We start from the raw sequence: 19,797 nt of genomic DNA on the forward strand, positions 1-19,797 counted from the left end.
TTAGAGCCGTTTTACGTGTACATCTTCCATCGGTAATATAAACGGAAAATCAGGAACATTTTAGTTAAATCTAATGAAAACACATTGATTTTTATCATTTGTATTTGAAACAACATTGTCATATGTCTTTTCTTGGATCTAAATAATACGAAACCTCGCTCTATGATTTGAAGTTAAAATCCTTAAATATGGTAATATAGTGACTTTTTTCACGTTATTCATGCAGTTTGATTTTACGTATATATATTCGTTTTTTCCAATATTTCTATACTACTTCATGTTTTCTCACGATATGTGATTTGGCCTTCAAATCTCAGAATTTTCAAATTTTGCATTTTTAAGCAAGTTTTCTTGCATTTTCTTTTGTACTAAAAATCATCGAATTTAGCAATATTTTGACCTTTATCATCCCTTTTTCCTTTATGTGATTTAAACAAAATATCATCGAATTAGGCAATATTTTGCCGTTTTTCCACGTTTTTGTGAATTTTCAGTATATTGTTATTAATTCATTAAATATACGATAAAAATTAAGCAAACACATAATTGATGAGAAAAAACCCTTAAATACTTCATTTTCAATCATCTATTTGTTTCTCGTTAAAATACTGAGTAAGATATTGAAAAGGGGAGAAGTTCTGTTTTTATTGCATATATGGACGTTTCAGCCGGATTAAAGCCGTTTTACGTGTACATCTTCCATCGGTAATATAAACGGAAAATCATGAACATTTTAGTTAATTCTAATGAAAACACATTGATTTTTATCATTTGTATTGGAAGCAACATCTTTATACGTCTTTTCTAGGGTCTAAAAAATACGCAACGTCGCTCTATGATTCGAAGATAAAATCCTCAAATTTGGTATAATAATGACTTTTTTCACGTTTTTCATGTAGTTTGATTTTACGTATATATATTCATTTTTACCCATATTTCGATACTATTTCATGTAGTATCACGATATGTGCTTTGGCCTTCAAATCTCAGATTTTCGCATAAAATTGCATTTTAAGCAAGTTTTCTTGCATTTTGTTTCGTACTAAAAATCATTGAATTTAGCAATATTTTGACGTTTATCATCCCCTTTTCCTTTATGTGATATAAACAAAATATCATCGAATTAGGCAATATTTTGCTGTTTTTCCACGTTTTTGTGAACTTTCAGTTTATTGTTATTAATTCATTAAAAATACGATAAAAATTATGCAAACACATAATTGATTAGAAATTAACCTTAAAAACTTAATTTTCAATCAACTATTTGTTTCTCGTTAAAATACTGAGTAAGATATTGGAAAGGGGAGAAGTTCTGTTTTTATTGCATATATCGACGTTTCAGCCGGATTAGAGCGGTTTTACGTGTACATCTTCCATCGGTAATATAAACGGAAAATCAGGAACATTTTAGTTAATTCTAATGAAAACACATTGATTTTTTATCATTTGTATTAGAAACAACATTGTCATATGTCTTTTCTTGGATCTAAATAATACGAAACCTCGCTCTATGATTTGAAGTTAAAATCCTCAAATATGGTAATATAGTGACTTTTTTCACGTTATTCATGTAGTTTGATTTTCCGTATATATATTCGTTTTTACCAATATTTCGATACTACTTCAAGTTTTCTCACGATATGTAATTTGGCCTTCAAATCTCAGAATTTTCAAATTTTGCATTTTTAAGCAAGTTTTCTTGCATTTTGTTTCGTACTAAAAACCATCGAATTAAGCAATATTTTGACGTTTATCATCCCCTTTTCCTTTATGTGATATAAACAAAATATCATCGAATTAGGCAATATTTTGCTGTTTTTCCACGTTTTTGTGAACTTTCAGTTTATTGCTCTTAATTCATTAAAAATACGATAAAAATTATGCAAACACATAATTGATTAGAAATTAACCTTAAAAACTTAATTTTCAATCAACTATTTGTTTCTCGTTAAAATACTGAGTAAGATATTGGAAAGGGGAGAAGTTCTGTTTTTATTGCATATATCGACGTTTCAGCCGGATTAGAGCCGTTTTACGTGTACATCTTCCATCGGTAATATAAACGGAAAATCAGGAACATTTTAGTTAAATCTAATGAAAACACATTGATTTTTATCATTTGTATTTGAAACAACATTGTCATATGTCTTTTCTTGGATCTAAATAATACGAAACCTCGCTCTATGATTTGAAGTTAAAATCCTTAAATATGGTAATATAGTGACTTTTTTCACGTTATTCATGCAGTTTGATTTTACGTATATATATTCGTTTTTTCCAATATTTCTATACTACTTCATGTTTTCTCACGATATGTGATTTGGCCTTCAAATCTCAGAATTTTCAAATTTTGCATTTTTAAGCAAGTTTTCTTGCATTTTCTTTTGTACTAAAAATCATCGAATTTAGCAATATTTTGACCTTTATCATCCCTTTTTCCTTTATGTGATTTAAACAAAATATCATCGAATTAGGCAATATTTTGCCGTTTTTCCACGTTTTTGTGAATTTTCAGTATATTGTTATTAATTCATTAAATATACGATAAAAATTAAGCAAACACATAATTGATGAGAAAAAACCCTTAAATACTTCATTTTCAATCATCTATTTGTTTCTCGTTAAAATACTGAGTAAGATATTGAAAAGGGGAGAAGTTCTGTTTTTATTGCATATATGGACGTTTCAGCCGGATTAAAGCCGTTTTACGTGTACATCTTCCATCGGTAATATAAACGGAAAATCAGGAACATTTTAGTTAATTCTAATGAAAACACATTGATTTTTATCATTTGTATTGGAAGCAACATCTTTATACGTCTTTTCTAGGGTCTAAAAAATACGCAACGTCGCTCTATGATTCGAAGATAAAATCCTCAAATTTGGTATAATAATGACTTTTTTCACGTTTTTCATGTAGTTTGATTTTACGTATATATATTCATTTTTACCCATATTTCGATATTATTTCATGTAATATCACGATATGTGCTTTGGCCTTCAAATCTCAGATTTTCGCATAAAATTGCATTTTAAGCAAGTTTTCTTGCATTTTGTTTCGTACTAAAAATGATCGAATTCAGCAATATTTTGACGTTTATCATCCCCTTTTCCTTTATGTGATATAAACAAAATATCATCGAATTAGGCAATATTTTGCTGTTTTTCCACGTTTTTGTGAACTTTCAGTTTATTGCTCTTAATTCATTAAAAATACGATAAAAATTATGCAAACACATAATTGATTAGAAATTAACCTTAAAAACTTAATTTTCAATCAACTATTTGTTTCTCGTTAAAATACTGAGTAAGATATTGGAAAGGGGAGAAGTTCTGTTTTTATTGCATATATCGACGTTTCAGCCGAATTAGAGCGGTTTTACGTGTACATCTTCCATCGGTAATATAAATGGAAAATCAGCAACATTTTAGTTAATTCTAATGAAAACACATTGATTTTTATCATTTGTATTGGAAACAACATTGTCATATGTCTTTTCTTGGATCTAAATAATACGAAACCTCGCTCTATGATTTGAAGTTAAAATCCTCAAATATGGTAATATAGTGACTTTTTTCACGTTATTCATGTAGTTTGATTTTCCGTATATATATTCGTTTTTACCAATATTTCGATACTACTTCAAGTTTTCTCACGATATGTAATTTGGCCTTCAAATCTCAGAATTTTCAAATTTTGCATTTTTAAGCAAGTTTTCTTGCATTTTGTTTCGTACTAAAAACCATCGAATTAAGCAATATTTTGACGTTTATCATCCCCTTTTCCTTTATGGGATATAAACAAAATATCATCGAATTAGGCAATATTTTGCTGTTTTTCCACGTTTTTGTGAACTTTCAGTTTATTGCTCTTAATTCATTAAAAATACGATAAAAATTATGCAAACACATAATTGATTAGAAATTAACCTTAAAAACTTAATTTTCAATCAACTATTTGTTTCTCGTTAAAATACTGAGTAAGATATTGGAAAGGGGAGAAGTTCTGTTTTTATTGCATATATCGACGTTTCAGCCGGATTAGAGCCGTTTTACGTGTACATCTTCCATCGGTAATATAAACGGAAAATCAGGAACATTTTAGTTAAATCTAATGAAAACACATTGATTTTTATCATTTGTATTTGAAACAACATTGTCATATGTCTTTTCTTGGATCTAAATAATACGAAACCTCGCTCTATGATTTGAAGTTAAAATCCTTAAATATGGTAATATAGTGACTTTTTTCACGTTATTCATGCAGTTTGATTTTACGTATATATATTCGTTTTTTCCAATATTTCTATACTACTTCATGTTTTCTCACGATATGTGATTTGGCCTTCAAATCTCAGAATTTTCAAATTTTGCATTTTTAAGCAAGTTTTCTTGCATTTTCTTTTGTACTAAAAATCATCGAATTTAGCAATATTTTGACCTTTATCATCCCTTTTTCCTTTATGTGATTTAAACAAAATATCATCGAATTAGGCAATATTTTGCCGTTTTTCCACGTTTTTGTGAATTTTCAGTATATTGTTATTAATTCATTAAATATACGATAAAAATTAAGCAAACACATAATTGATGAGAAAAAACCCTTAAATACTTCATTTTCAATCATCTATTTGTTTCTCGTTAAAATACTGAGTAAGATATTGAAAAGGGGAGAAGTTCTGTTTTTATTGCATATATGGACGTTTCAGCCGGATTAAAGCCGTTTTACGTGTACATCTTCCATCGGTAATATAAACGGAAAATCAGGAACATTTTAGTTAATTCTAATGAAAACACATTGATTTTTATCATTTGTATTGGAAGCAACATCTTTATACGTCTTTTCTAGGGTCTAAAAAATACGCAACGTCGCTCTATGATTCGAAGATAAAATCCTCAAATTTGGTATAATAATGACTTTTTTCACGTTTTTCATGTAGTTTGATTTTACGTATATATATTCATTTTTACCCATATTTCGATATTATTTCATGTAATATCACGATATGTGCTTTAGCCTTCAAATCTCAGATTTTCGCATAAAATTGCATTTTAAGCAAGTTTTCTTGCATTTTGTTTCGTACTAAAAATGATCGAATTCAGCAATATTTTGACGTTTATCATCCCCTTTTCCTTTATGTGATATAAACAAAATATCATCGAATTAGGCAATATTTTGCTGTTTTTCCACGTTTTTGTGAACTTTCAGTTTATTGCTCTTAATTCATTAAAAATACGATAAAAATTATGCAAACACATAATTGATTAGAAATTAACCTTAAAAACTTAATTTTCAATCAACTATTTGTTTCTCGTTAAAATACTGAGTAAGATATTGGAAAGGGGAGAAGTTCTGTTTTTATTGCATATATCGACGTTTCAGCCGAATTAGAGCGGTTTTACGTGTACATCTTCCATCGGTAATATAAACGGAAAATCAGCAACATTTTAGTTAATTCTAATGAAAACACATTGATTTTTATCATTTGTATTGGAAACAACATTGTCATATGTCTTTTCTTGGATCTAAATAATACGAAACCTCGCTCTATGATTTGAAGTTAAAATCCTCAAATATGGTAATATAGTGACTTTTTTCACGTTATTCATGTAGTTTGATTTTCCGTATATATATTCGTTTTTACCAATATTTCGATACTACTTCAAGTTTTCTCACGATATGTAATTTGGCCTTCAAATCTCAGAATTTTCAAATTTTGCATTTTTAAGCAAGTTTTCTTGCATTTTGTTTCGTACTAAAAACCATCGAATTAAGCAATATTTTGACGTTTATCATCCCCTTTTCCTTTATGTGATATAAACAAAATATCATCGAATTAGGCAATATTTTGCTGTTTTTCCACGTTTTTGTGAACTTTCAGTTTATTGCTCTTAATTCATTAAAAATACGATAAAAATTATGCAAACACATAATTGATTAGAAATTAACCTTAAAAACTTAATTTTCAATCAACTATTTGTTTCTCGTTAAAATACTGAGTAAGATATTGGAAAGGGGAGAAGTTCTGTTTTTATTGCATATATCGACGTTTCAGCCGGATTAGAGCCGTTTTACGTGTACATCTTCCATCGGTAATATAAACGGAAAATCAGGAACATTTTAGTTAAATCTAATGAAAACACATTGATTTTTATCATTTGTATTTGAAACAACATTGTCATATGTCTTTTCTTGGATCTAAATAATACGAAACCTCGCTCTATGATTTGAAGTTAAAATCCTTAAATATGGTAATATAGTGACTTTTTTCACGTTATTCATGCAGTTTGATTTTACGTATATATATTCGTTTTTCCAATATTTCTATACTACTTCATGTTTTCTCACGATATGTGATTTGGCCTTCAAATCTCAGAATTTTCAAATTTTGCATTTTTAAGCAAGTTTTCTTGCATTTTCTTTTGTACTAAAAATCATCGAATTTAGCAATATTTTGACCTTTATCATCCCTTTTTCCTTTATGTGATTTAAACAAAATATCATCGAATTAGGCAATATTTTGCCGTTTTTCCACGTTTTTGTGAATTTTCAGTATATTGTTATTAATTCATTAAATATACGATAAAAATTAAGCAAACACATAATTGATGAGAAAAAACCCTTAAATACTTCATTTTCAATCATCTATTTGTTTCTCGTTAAAATACTGAGTAAGATATTGAAAAGGGGAGAAGTTCTGTTTTTATTGCATATATGGACGTTTCAGCCGGATTAAAGCCGTTTTACGTGTACATCTTCCATCGGTAATATAAACGGAAAATCAGGAACATTTTAGTTAATTCTAATGAAAACACATTGATTTTTATCATTTGTATTGGAAGCAACATCTTTATACGTCTTTTCTAGGGTCTAAAAAATACGCAACGTCGCTCTATGATTCGAAGATAAAATCCTCAAATTTGGTATAATAATGACTTTTTTCACGTTTTTCATGTAGTTTGATTTTACGTATATATATTCATTTTTACCCATATTTCGATACTATTTCATGTAGTATCACGATATGTGCTTTGGCCTTCAAATCTCAGATTTTCGCATAAAATTGCATTTTAAGCAAGTTTTCTTGCATTTTGTTTCGTACTAAAAATCATTGAATTTAGCAATATTTTGACGTTTATCATCCCCTTTTCCTTTATGTGATATAAACAAAATATCATCGAATTAGGCAATATTTTGCTGTTTTTCCACGTTTTTGTGAACTTTCAGTTTATTGTTATTAATTCATTAAAAATACGATAAAAATTATGCAAACACATAATTGATTAGAAATTAACCTTAAAAACTTAATTTTCAATCAACTATTTGTTTCTCGTTAAAATACTGAGTAAGATATTGGAAAGGGGAGAAGTTCTGTTTTTATTGCATATATCGACGTTTCAGCCGGATTAGAGCGGTTTTACGTGTACATCTTCCATCGGTAATATAAACGGAAAATCAGGAACATTTTAGTTAATTCTAATGAAAACACATTGATTTTTTATCATTTGTATTAGAAACAACATTGTCATATGTCTTTTCTTGGATCTAAATAATACGAAACCTCGCTCTATGATTTGAAGTTAAAATCCTCAAATATGGTAATATAGTGACTTTTTTCACGTTATTCATGTAGTTTGATTTTCCGTATATATATTCGTTTTTACCAATATTTCGATACTACTTCAAGTTTTCTCACGATATGTAATTTGGCCTTCAAATCTCAGAATTTTCAAATTTTGCATTTTTAAGCAAGTTTTCTTGCATTTTGTTTCGTACTAAAAACCATCGAATTAAGCAATATTTTGACGTTTATCATCCCCTTTTCCTTTATGTGATATAAACAAAATATCATCGAATTAGGCAATATTTTGCTGTTTTTCCACGTTTATGTGAACTTTCAGTTTATTGCTCTTAATTCATTAAAAATACGATAAAAATTATGCAAACACATAATTTATTAGAAATTAACCTTAAAAACTTAATTTTCAATCAACTATTTGTTTCTCGTTAAAATACTGAGTAAGATATTGGAAAGGGGAGAAGTTCTGTTTTTATTGCATATATCGACGTTTCAGCCGGATTAGAGCCGTTTAACGTGTACATCTTCCATCGGTAATATAAACGGAAAATCAGGAACATTTTAGTTAAATCTAATGAAAACACATTGATTTTTATCATTTGTATTTGAAACAACATTGTCATATGTCTTTTCTTGGATCTAAATAATACGAAACCTCGCTCTATGATTTGAAGTTAAAATCCTTAAATATGGTAATATAGTGACTTTTTTCACGTTATTCATGTAGTTTGATTTTACGTATATATATTAGTTTTTCCAATATTTCTATACTACTTCATGTTTTCTCACGATATGTGAATTGGCCTTCAAATCTCAGAATTTTCAAATTTTGCATTTTTAAGCAAGTTTTCTTGCATTTTCTTTTGTACTAAAAATCATCGAATTTAGCAATATTTTGACCTTTATCATCCCTTTTTCCTTTATGTGATTTAAACAAAATATCATCGAATTAGGCAATATTTTGCCGTTTTTCCACGTTTTTGTGAATTTTCAGTTTATTGTTATTTATTCATTAAATATACGATAAAAATTAAGCAAACACATAATTGATGAGAAAAAACCCTTAAATACTTCATTTTCAATCATCTATTTGTTTCTCGTTAAAATACTGAGTAAGATATTGAAAAGGGGAGAAGTTCTGTTTTTATTGCATATATCGACGTTTCAGCCGGATTAGAGCCGTTTTACGTGGACATCTTCCATCGGTAATATAAACGGAAAATCAGGAACATTTTAGTTAATTCTAATGAAAACACATTGATTTTTATCATTTGTATTGGAAGCAACATCTTTATACGTCTTTTCTAGGGTCTAAAAAATTCGCAACGTCGCTCTATGATTCGAAGATAAAATCCTCTAATTTGGTATAATAATGACTTTTTTCACGTTTTTCATGTAGTTCGATTTTACGTATATATATTCATTTTTACCCAGATTTCGATACTATTTCATGTAGTATCACGATATGTGCTTTGGCCTTCAAATCTCAGATTTTCGCATAAAATTGCATTTTAAGCAAGTTTTCTTGCATTTTGTTTCGTACTAAAAATGATCGAATTCAGCAATATTTTGACGTTTATCATCCCTCTCATGAGCCTCTGCATACCTCTCTTGAGCCTTTGCATCACTCTCTTAAGCCTCTGCATCCCTGTCGTGAGCCTCTGCATCATTCTTTTGAGTCTCTGCATCCCTCTCTTAAGCCTCTGCATCCCCTGTCTTGAGCCTCTGCATCACTCTCTGAGTCTCTACATCCCTCTCTTAAGCCTCTGCATCATTCTCTTCAGCCTGAGCCAAATTCTGACTCTCTGCACGTATTCGCTGTTTGAAATTACGACATTTTATAATGAAAACATGACAATTATTGAAAGCGGCAATAGATCACATTTTGCCAAAACCCTCCATGCAGTTTTCAATATATCCCAAATATCCCAAATTCGACGCTTGAGCCATATTTTGGAGCCAAATTCGGGCTCTCTGCACGTATTAGCAGTTTGAAATTATTTCATTTTCTACCGAAAATATGCCAATTACTGAGTGCGGCGATGGATCCCATTTTGCATGAAGCATCCCCTGAAGTTTTCAAAATATCCCAAACATCCCAAATTCTACGCTTGAGCCATATTTTGGAGCCAAATTCTCGCTCTCTGCACGTATTCGCAGTTTGAAATTACGTCATTTTATACCGAAAATATGCCAATTACTGATTGCGACGATTGGTCACATTTTGCTCAAACCCCCCTGCAGTTTTCAATATATCCCAAACATCCCAAATTCGACCAATGAGAATTATTTTGGAGCTAAATGCTGGCTATCTGAACGTATTCGCAGTAAAATGTGATCCATCGCTGCTCTCAGTAGGTGGCATATTTTCGGTAAAAAAATTCGTAATTTCAAACTGCAAATACGTGCAGAGAGCCAGAATTTGGCTCCAAAATACGGCTCAAGGGTCGAATTTGGAATGTTTGGGATAATTTGATAACTGCAGAGAGGGTTTCGTCAAAATGTGATCCATCGCTGCTTTCAGTAATTGGCATATTTTCGGTATAAAAAGTCGTAATTTCAAACAACGAATACATGCAGAAAGCCAAAATTTGGCTCCAAAATATGGCTCAAGGGTCAAACTTGGAATGTTTGGGATATTTTGAAAACTGCAGGGATGGCTTGTGCATAATGTGATCCATCGCTGCACTCTGTAATTGGCATATTTTTGGTATAAAATGTCATAATTTCAAACTACTAATACGTGCAGAGAGCCCGAATTTTGCTCCAAATTATGGCTCAAGCGTCGAATTTGGGATGTTTGGGATATATTTAAAACTGCAAAGAGGGTTTGGGCAAAATGTGATCCATTGCCGCTTTCAGTAATTGTCATGTTTTCGTTATAAAATGTCGCAATTTCAAACAGCGAATACGTGCAGAGAGGCAGAATTTGGCTCCAAAATATAGCTCATGGGTCGAGTTTGGGATGTTTGGGATATTTTGCAAACTGCCGGGAGGTTTGGGCAAAATGTGACCCATCGCTGCTTTAAGTAATTGGCTTATTTTCAAGCGTCAAATTTGGGATGTTTGGGATAAAAAGTCATAATTTCGAACTGCGAATACATGCAGAAAGCCAGAATTTAGCTCCAAAATAATTCTCAAGGGTCGAATTTGGGATGTTTGGGATATTTTGAAAACTACATTGATGGTTTGGGCAAAATGTGATCCATCGCCGCTCTCAGTAATTGCCATATTTTCCCTATAAAAACTCGTAATTTCAAACTGCGAATACGTGCAGAGAGCCAGAATTTGGCTCCAAAATATAGGTCATGGGTCGAATTTGGGATGTTTGGAATATTATGAAAATTGCAGGGGAGTTTGGGCAAAGTGTGACCCATCGTCGCAATCAGTAATTGGCATATTTTCGGTAGAAAATGAAATAATTTCAAACTGCAAATACGTGCAGAGAGCCCGAATTTGGCTCCAAAATATGGCTCAAGCGTAGTATTTGGGATGTTTTGGATATTTTGCAAACTGCCGGGGGGTTTGGGCAAAATGTGACCCATCGCTGCTTTCAGTAATTGGCTTATTTTCAAGCGTCAAATTTGGGAAGTTTGGGATAAAAAGTCATAATTTCAAACTGCGAATACGTGCAGAGAGCCAGAATTTAGCTCCAAAATAATTCTCAAGGTTCAAATTTAGGATGTTTGGGATATTTTGAAAATTGCTGGGAAGGTTTGGGGCAAAATTTGATCCATCGCCGCTTTCGGTAATTGGCATATTTTCGGTATGAAAAGTCGTAATTTCAAATTGCGAATACATGCAGAAAGCCAAAATTTGGCTCCTAAATAGGGCTCAAGGGTTGAATTGGGGATGTTTGGGATATTTTGAAAACTGAAGGGAGGGCCTGGGCAAAATGTGGTCCATCGCCGCACTCAGTAATTGGCATATTTTCGGTATAAAATGAAATAATTTCAAACTGCGAACACGTGCAGAGACCCCGAATTTGGCTCCAAAATATGACTCAAGCGTCGAATTTGGGATGTTTGGGATATTTTGAAAACTGCAGAAAGGGTTTGGGCAAAATGTGATCCATCGCCGCTTTCAGTAATTGTCATGTTTTCGGTATAAAAAGTCGTAATTTCAAACAGCGAATACGTTGAGAGAGCCAGAATTTAGCTCCAAAATAATTCTCAAGGGTCAAATTTGGGATGTTTGGGATATTTCGAAAACTGCAGGGAAGGTTTGGGCAAAATGTGATCCATCGCCGCTCTCAGTAATTGGCATATTTTCGGTATAAAAAGTCGTAATTTCAAACTGCGAATACGTGCAGAGAGCCAGAATTTGGCTCCAAATTATGGCTAAAGCGTTGAATTTGGGATTTTTGGGATATTTTGAAAACTGCAGAGAGGGTTTGCGCAAAATGTGATCCATCGCCGCTTTCAGTAATTGGCATATTTTCGGTATAAAAAGTCGTAATTTCAAACAGCGAATAAGCGCAGAAAGTCAGAATTTGATTCCAAAATATGGCTCAAAGGTCGAATTTGGCATGTTTGGGATATTTTGCAAACTGCAGGGGGGTTTGGGCAAAATGTGACCCATCGCTTCTTTCAGTAATTGGCATATTTTCAAACGACAAATTTGGGATGTTTAGGATAAAAAGTCGTAATTTCAAACTGCGAATACATGCAGAAAAGCCAAACGTTGGCTCCAAAATATGGCTCAAGGGTCGAATTGGGGATGTTTGGGATATTTTGAAAACTGCAGGGATGGCCTGGGCAAAATGTGATCCATCGCCGCACTCAGTAATTGGCATATTTTCGGTATAAAATGAAATAATTTCAAACTGCGAACACGTGCAGAGACCCCGAATTTGGCTCCAAAATATGGCTCAAGCGTCAAATTGAGGATGTTTTGGATATTTTGAAAACTGTAGGGAGGGTTTAGGCATAATGTTATCCATCGCCGCTTACAGTAATTGTCATATTTTCGGTATAAAAAGTCGTAATTTCAAACTGAGAATACGTGCAGAGAGCCAGAATTTGGCTCCAAATTATGGCTAAAGCGTTGAATTTGGGATGTTTGGGATATTTTGAAAACTGCAGGGAGGGTTCGGGCAAAATGTGATCCATCGCCGCTTTCAGTAATTGGCATATTTTCGGTATAAAAAATCGTAATTTCAAACAGCGAATAAGCGCAGAAAGCCAGAATTTGGCTCCAAAATATGGCTCAAATGTCGAATTTGGCATGTTTGGGATATTTTGCAAACTGCAGGGGGGTTTGGGCAAAATGTGACCCATCGCTTTTTTCAGTAATTGGCATATTTTCAAGCGACAAATTTGGGATATTTAGGATAAAAAGTCGTAATTTCAAACTGCGAATACTTGCAGAGAGCCAGAATTTGGCTCCAAAATAATTCTCAATGGTCGAATTTGGGATGATTGGGATATTTTGAAAAATACAAGGAAGGGGTATGGGCAAAATGTGACCTATCACCGCTCTCAGTAATTCACATAGTATCGGGTATCTTCTTGAGGTTATCTTGAGATGATTTCGGGGCTTTTTAGTGTCCCCGCGGCCCGGTCCTCGACCAGGCCTCCACCCCCAGGATGCAGCCCGTGACAGCTGACTAACTCCCAGGTGCCTATTTTACTGCTAAGTAACAGGGGTAAAATAGGTACCTGGGAGTTAGTCAGCTGTCACGGGCTGCTTCCTGGTTGTGGAGACCTGGTCGAGGACCGGGCCGCGGGGACACTAAAAAGCCCCGAAATCATCTCAAGATAACCTCAAGAAGATAACCGATACTATGTGAATTACTGAGAGCGGCGATAGGTCACATTTTGCCCATACCCCTTCCTTGTAGTTTTCAAAATATCCCAATCATCCCAAATTCGACCATTGAGAATTATTTTGGAGCCAAATTCTGGCTCTCTGCAAGTATTCGCATTTTGAAATTACGACTTTTTATCCTAAATATCCCAAATTTGTCGGTACAAATAGTCGTAATTTCAAACTGCGAATATGTCCAGAGAGCCGCAATTTGACTCCAAAATTTTGCTCAAGGGTTGAATTTGGGATGTTGGGGATATTTTTAAAACTGCAGGGGGGTTTGGGCAAAATGTGACCCATCCCCGCTCTCAGTAATTGGCATATTTTCGGTATAAAATGACTTAATTTCAAACTGCGAATACGTGCAGAGAGCCAGAACTTGGCTCCAAAATATGGCTCAAACGTCGAATTTGGGATGTTTGGAATATTTTGAAAACTGCCGGGGGGGGGGGGTTTGGGCGAAATGTGGCCAATCGCTGCTTTCAGTAATTGACATATTTTCGGTATAAAATGTCGTAATTTCAACCTACAAATATGTGCAGAGAGCCAGAATTTTGTTCCAAAATATGGCTCATGGGTCGAATTAGGGATGCTTGGGATATTTTGAAAACTGCAGGAAGGGTTTGGGAAAAATGTGACCCATCGCCGCTCTCAGTAATTGACATATCTTCGGTGTTTAAATTAGTAATTTCAAACTGCGAATATGTGCAGAGAGCCAGAATTTGGCTCCAAAATATGGCTCAAGCGTCGAATTTGGGATGTTTGGGATATTTTGAAAACTGCAGGGACGACTTTATGCAAAATGGGATCCATCGTCGCACTCAGTAATTGTTATATTTTCGGTATAAAATGTCGTAATTTCAAACTGCGAATACGTTCAGAGAGCCCGCATTTAGCTCCAAAATAATTCTCATTGGTCGAATTTGGGATGTTTCGGATATATTGAAAACTGTAGGGGGGTTTGAGCAAAATGTGACCAATCGTCGCAATCAGTAATTGGCATATTTTCGGTATAAAATGACGTAATTTCAAACTGCGAATACGTGCAGAGAGCGAGAATTTGGCTCCAAAATATGGCTCAAGCGTAGAATTTGGGATGTTTGGGATATTTTGACGTTTATCATCCCCTTTTCCTTTATGTGATATAAACAAAATATCATCGAATTAGGCAAGAGAGTGCAGAGGCTAAAGAGAGTGATGCAGAGGTTTAGGAGAATGATGCAGAGGCTTAAGAAATGGATACAGAGGCTCAAGTTAGGGATTGAGAGGCTTAAGAAAATGATGCAGAGGCTCAAGAGAGGGATGCAGAGGCTCAAGAGAGTGATGCAGAGGCCCAAGAGAGTGATGCAGAGGCTCAAGAGAGTGATGCAGAGGCTAAAGAAAGTGATGCAGAGGCTTAAGAGAGTGATGCAGACGCTTAAGAGAGGGATGCAGAGGCTCCAAAATGTGATGCAGAGGCTCAAGAGAGTGATGAACAGGCTTAGGAGAATGATGCAGAGGCTCAAGAGAGGGATGCAGAGGCTGAAGAGTATGATGCAGAGGCTAAAGTGAGTGATGATGAGGCTTAGGAGGATGATGCAGAGGCTCAAGAGAGGGTTGCGGAGGCTGAAGAGAGTGATGCAGAGGCTAAAGAGAGTGATGCAGAGGTTTAGGAGAGTGATGCAGAGGCTTAAGAAATGGATACAGAGGCTCAAGAGAGTGATGCAGAGGCTTAAGAGAGTGATGCAGAGGCTCAGGAGAGTGATGCAGAGGCTTTGGAGAATGATGCAGAGGCTCAAGAGAGGGTTGCGGAGGCTGAAGAGAGTGATGCAGAGGCTTAGAATTAACTAAAATGTTCCTGATTTTCCGTTTATATTACCGATGGAAGATGTACACGGAGAGTGATGCAGAGGTTTAAGAGAGTGATGCAGAGGCTTAAGAAATGGATACAGAGGCTCAAGTGAGTGATGCAGAGGCTTAAGAGAGTGATGCAGAGGCTCAAGAGAGTGATGCAGAGGTTCAAGAGAATGATGTAGCGGCTTAAGAGAGGGATGCAGAGGCTCAAGAGAATGATACAGAGGCTCAAGAGAGTGATGCAGAAGACGAAGAGAGGGATGAAGACGGCTTAAGAAAGTGATGCAGAAGCTCAAGAGAGTGATGCAGAGGATCAAGAGAGGGAAGCAGAGGCTTAAGAGAGTGATGCAGAGGTTGAAGTGAGTGATTCAGAGGCTTACGAGAGTGATGCAGAGAATCATGAGAGTTTTGCAGAGACTCGAGAGAGTTATGCAGAGGCCTCAAGCGAGTGATTCAGAGGCTTAAGAGAGTGAGGCAGAGGATTAGGAGAGGGATGCAGAGGCTCAAGGGAGTAATGCAGAGGCTCAAGAGAGTGATGCAGAGGCTTGAGAGAGGGATGCAGAGGCTCAAGGGAGGGAAGCAGAGGCTCAAGTGAGGGATGCAGAGGCACAAGAGAGGAATGCAGAGGCTCTTGAGAGTGATGCAGAGGCTCAAGAGAGGGATGCAGAGGCTTAAGAGAGTGATGCAAAGGCTCAAGAGAGGGATGCAGAGGCTCATGAGAGGGATGCAGGAGTTCAAGAGAGGGATGCAGAGGCTCAAGAGAGTGATTCAGAGGCTTAAGAGAGTGAGGCAGAGGATTAGGAGAGGGATGCAGAGGCTCAAGGGAGTAATGCAGAGGCTGAAGAGAGTGATGCAGAGGCTTGAGAGAAGGATGCAGAGGCTTAAGAGAGGGAAGCAGAGGCTCAAGTGAGGGATGCAGAGGCACAAGAGAGGAATGCAGAGGCTCTTGAGAGTGATGCAGAGGCTCAAGAGAGGGATGCAGAGGCTTAAGAGAGTGATGCAAAGGCTCAAGAGAGGGATGCAATTTTGTTTAAATCACATAAAGGAAAAAGGGATGATAAAGGTCAAAATATTGCTAAATTCGATGATTTTTAGTACAAAAGAAAATGCAAGAAAACTTGCTTAAAAATGCAAAATTTGAAAATTCTGAGATTTGAAGGCCAAATCACATATCGTGAGAAAACATGAAGTAGTATAGAAATATTGGTAAAAAACGAATATATATACGTAAAATCAAACTACATGAATAACGTGAAAAAAGTCACTATATTACCATATTTGAGGATTTTAACTTCAAATCATAGAGCGAGGTTTCGTATTATTTAGATCCAAGAAAAGAAATATGACAATGTTGTTTCAAATACAAATGATAAAAATCAATGCGTTTTCATTAGATTCAACTAAAATGTTCCTGATTTTCCGTTTATATTACCGATGGAAGATGTACACGTAAAACGGCTCTAATCCGGCTGAAACATCGATATATGCAATAAAAACAGAACTTCTCCCCTTTTCAATATCTTACTCAGTATTTTAACGAGAAACAAATAGATGTTTGAAAATGAAGTATTTAAGGTTATTTTCTAATCAATTATGTGTTTGCATAATTTTTATCGTATATTTAATGAATTAAGAGCAATAAACTGAAATTTCACAAAAACGTAAAAAAACAGCAAAATATTGCCTAATTCGATGATATTTTGTTTATATCACATAAAGGAAAAGGGGATGATAAACGTCAAAATATTGCTGAATTCGATGATTTTTAGTACGAAACAAAATGCAAGAAAACTTGCTTAAAATGCAATTTTATGCGAAAACCTGAGATATGAAGGCCAAAGCACATATCGTGATACTACATGAAATAGTATCGAAATATTGGTAAAAATGAATATATATACGTAATATCAAACTACATGAAAAACGTGAAAAAAGTCATTATTATACCAAATTTGAGGATTTTAACTTCGAATCATAAAGCGACGTTTCGTATTTTTTAGACCCTAGAAAAGACGTATAAAGATGTTGCTTCCAATACAAATGATAAAAATCAATGTGTTTTCATTAGAATTAACTAAAATGTTCCAGATTTTCCGTTTATATTACCGATGGAAGATGTACACGTAAAACGGCTCTAATCCGGCTGAAACGTCGATATATGCAATAAAAACAGAACTTCTCCCCTTTTCAATATCTTACTCAGTATTTTAACGAGAAACAAATAGATGATTGAAAATGAAGTATTTAAGGTTGTTTTCTGATCAATTATGTGTTTGCATAATTTTTATCGTATATTTAATGAATTAATAACAATAAACTGAAAATTCACAAAATCGTGGAAAAACGGCAAATTTGTATTGGAAGCAAATAAACGAAATCAATGTGTTTTCATTAGAATTAACTAAAATGTTCCTGATTTTCCGTTTATATTACCGATGGAAGATGTACACGTAAAACGGCTCTAATCCGGCTGAAACGTCGATTTATGCAATAAAAACAGAACTTCTCCCCTTTTCAATATCTTACTCAGTATTTTAACGAGAAACAAATAGATGATTGAAAATGAAGTATTTAAGGTAATTTTCTGATCAATTATGCGTTTGCATAATTTTTATCGTATATTTAATGAATTAATAACAATAAAGTGAAAATTCACAAAAACGTGGAAAAACGGCAAAATATTGCCTAATTCGATGATATTTTGTTTAAATCACATAAAGGAAAAAGGGATGATAAAGGTCAAAATATTGCTAAATTCGATGATTTTTAGAACAAAAGAAAATGCAAGAAAACTTGCTTAAGGGGGCATATTACGGGTTTCGTAAAAATTGTTCAATTTGTTTATAAATTTATTTATGAAATGATTATAGAAAGAGCTGCAACTGGTCCAAGTTTCAGCATCACACCCTAAACAGAAAAGGAGAAAAAAAATACACAACGTATTATGCAACGAATTTTCAACATTTTCAAATAATTTCAGGGAACACATGTGTCAACAAAAATATTTCTATAACAATCAGATATTAAATTTCGCACATAATAAAGGATTCTATTGAGCAGTTTTATCAAAAAACGTGTTTAGTGCAATAATATAATTATTCAAAGTTACCCTTCCAAAAATATGCAATTTTTGATGTTTATAAATTTTTATAAAATCAACAAATGGACTTTGGACTAAAATGTTTCAATAGGATTGTAGAAGCACAAACTCTACATATAAGGTGTAATTTGCATGTAAATTGATTAATAAATGAAAGCTGAGAAACACCTTGAAGTTGTAAATTACTTACCTGAGTAAAATAAGATCAAAGTTCGGCCACCTGTAGTCGAGTGTGTCATCGACCGATTTCGTTCATAATTGGCACCCTTGCAGATAGGCATCCATTGAGCAAGGTGTGCAAGTTCCATGCACATCCCCTGATAACAAACGAAAAAAAAAAATTGAAAAAAAAAAAATATATATATACATATATATATCCTGCACATACATATTACCAGACTTCGACTTGTATGACTTACACCAGATGTAGACGGCACTGCCACACCAGCCACAGCAGTAGATGTAGATGGCACTGCCACACCAGATGTAGATGGCACTGCCACACCAGATGTATATGGCACTGCCACACCAGATGTAGACGGCACTGCCACACCAGTAGATGTAGATGGCACTGCCACACCAGATGTAGATGGCACTGTCGTGGCCGGTCCATACACATCGAGGGGTTGAGGATGTGTGAGGAGGGTCGAAGCGGGGTGTGGCTGCTGCGTCATGCCTCTCACAGGTGAGGCGGGGAGGGCTTCACTTGATAATAACCTCCCTTGTGCTACAGCGTCTCTCCTTTCCAGCCAACGACGGCGACCGCGTGTCAAATTGGCTACTCTTGCATTCAGACCCTTCCGTTTATAGGTCATTGTGCGCTAGACGCTACAAAAGCGAGATTCCAGGAGCAAAAATGGAGCGCGCATCAACACCCTCCACTCTCAACAGGACACAACATGTGACAGGTAGTCTCACCCACCTGCACTAGCAGACGGTTGCCATTGAGTGTATATTTGTTGTCATATATACAGAGTTATTTCCGACGTTATTACGAAAAAATTGACGTTTAGAACATATGACGCAATACTCTTGGCGCGCCACAGCCGCGGGGCACCGGATTCTGCACAATTACGCATGGAAATGTACCATAAATACTTTAATTTATATCATAACATTCTCGGGTTTGCGCCAAAGTGTTGCCAGAACGTTGTAGTATTTTTATAAATTTTTCAAAAAGATTCGATTTTTCCGAATTTTTGCGATGATAAGCCCCCTTAAAATGCAAAATTTGAAAATTCTGAGATTTGAAGGCCAAATCACATATCGTGAGAAAACATGAAGTAGTATAGAAATATTGGTAAAAACGATTATATATACGTGAAATCAAACTACATGAATAACGTAAAAAAAGTCACTATATTACCATATTTGAGGATTTTAACTTTAAATCATAGAGCGAGGTTTCGTATTATTTAGATCCAAGAAAAGACATATGACAATGTTGTTTCAAATACAAATGATAAAAATCAATGT

The 19,797-nt window shown here is 34.4% G+C and overlaps 1 protein-coding gene across 1 annotated transcript; it reads right to left on the reverse strand.

The window, feature by feature from the left end:
- Window positions 1-18,006: 18,006 nt before the first annotated feature.
- Window positions 18,007-19,495, reverse strand: LOC138367127 (uncharacterized). The gene is made up of 3 exons (XM_069328532.1): window positions 18,741-19,495; window positions 18,512-18,638; window positions 18,007-18,128 (listed from the first exon to the last, which is right to left on the reverse strand). The coding sequence occupies exons 1-3, from the start codon at window positions 19,134-19,136 to the stop codon at window positions 18,019-18,021; spliced, it is 633 nt and encodes a 210-aa protein (XP_069184633.1). The 5' UTR covers window positions 19,137-19,495; the 3' UTR covers window positions 18,007-18,018.
- Window positions 19,496-19,797: the final 302 nt, after the last annotated feature.

The sequence above is a fragment of the Procambarus clarkii genome, chromosome 2 (genome assembly GCF_040958095.1).
Source record: "Procambarus clarkii isolate CNS0578487 chromosome 2, FALCON_Pclarkii_2.0, whole genome shotgun sequence".
NCBI lineage: Eukaryota > Metazoa > Arthropoda > Malacostraca > Decapoda > Cambaridae > Procambarus > Procambarus clarkii.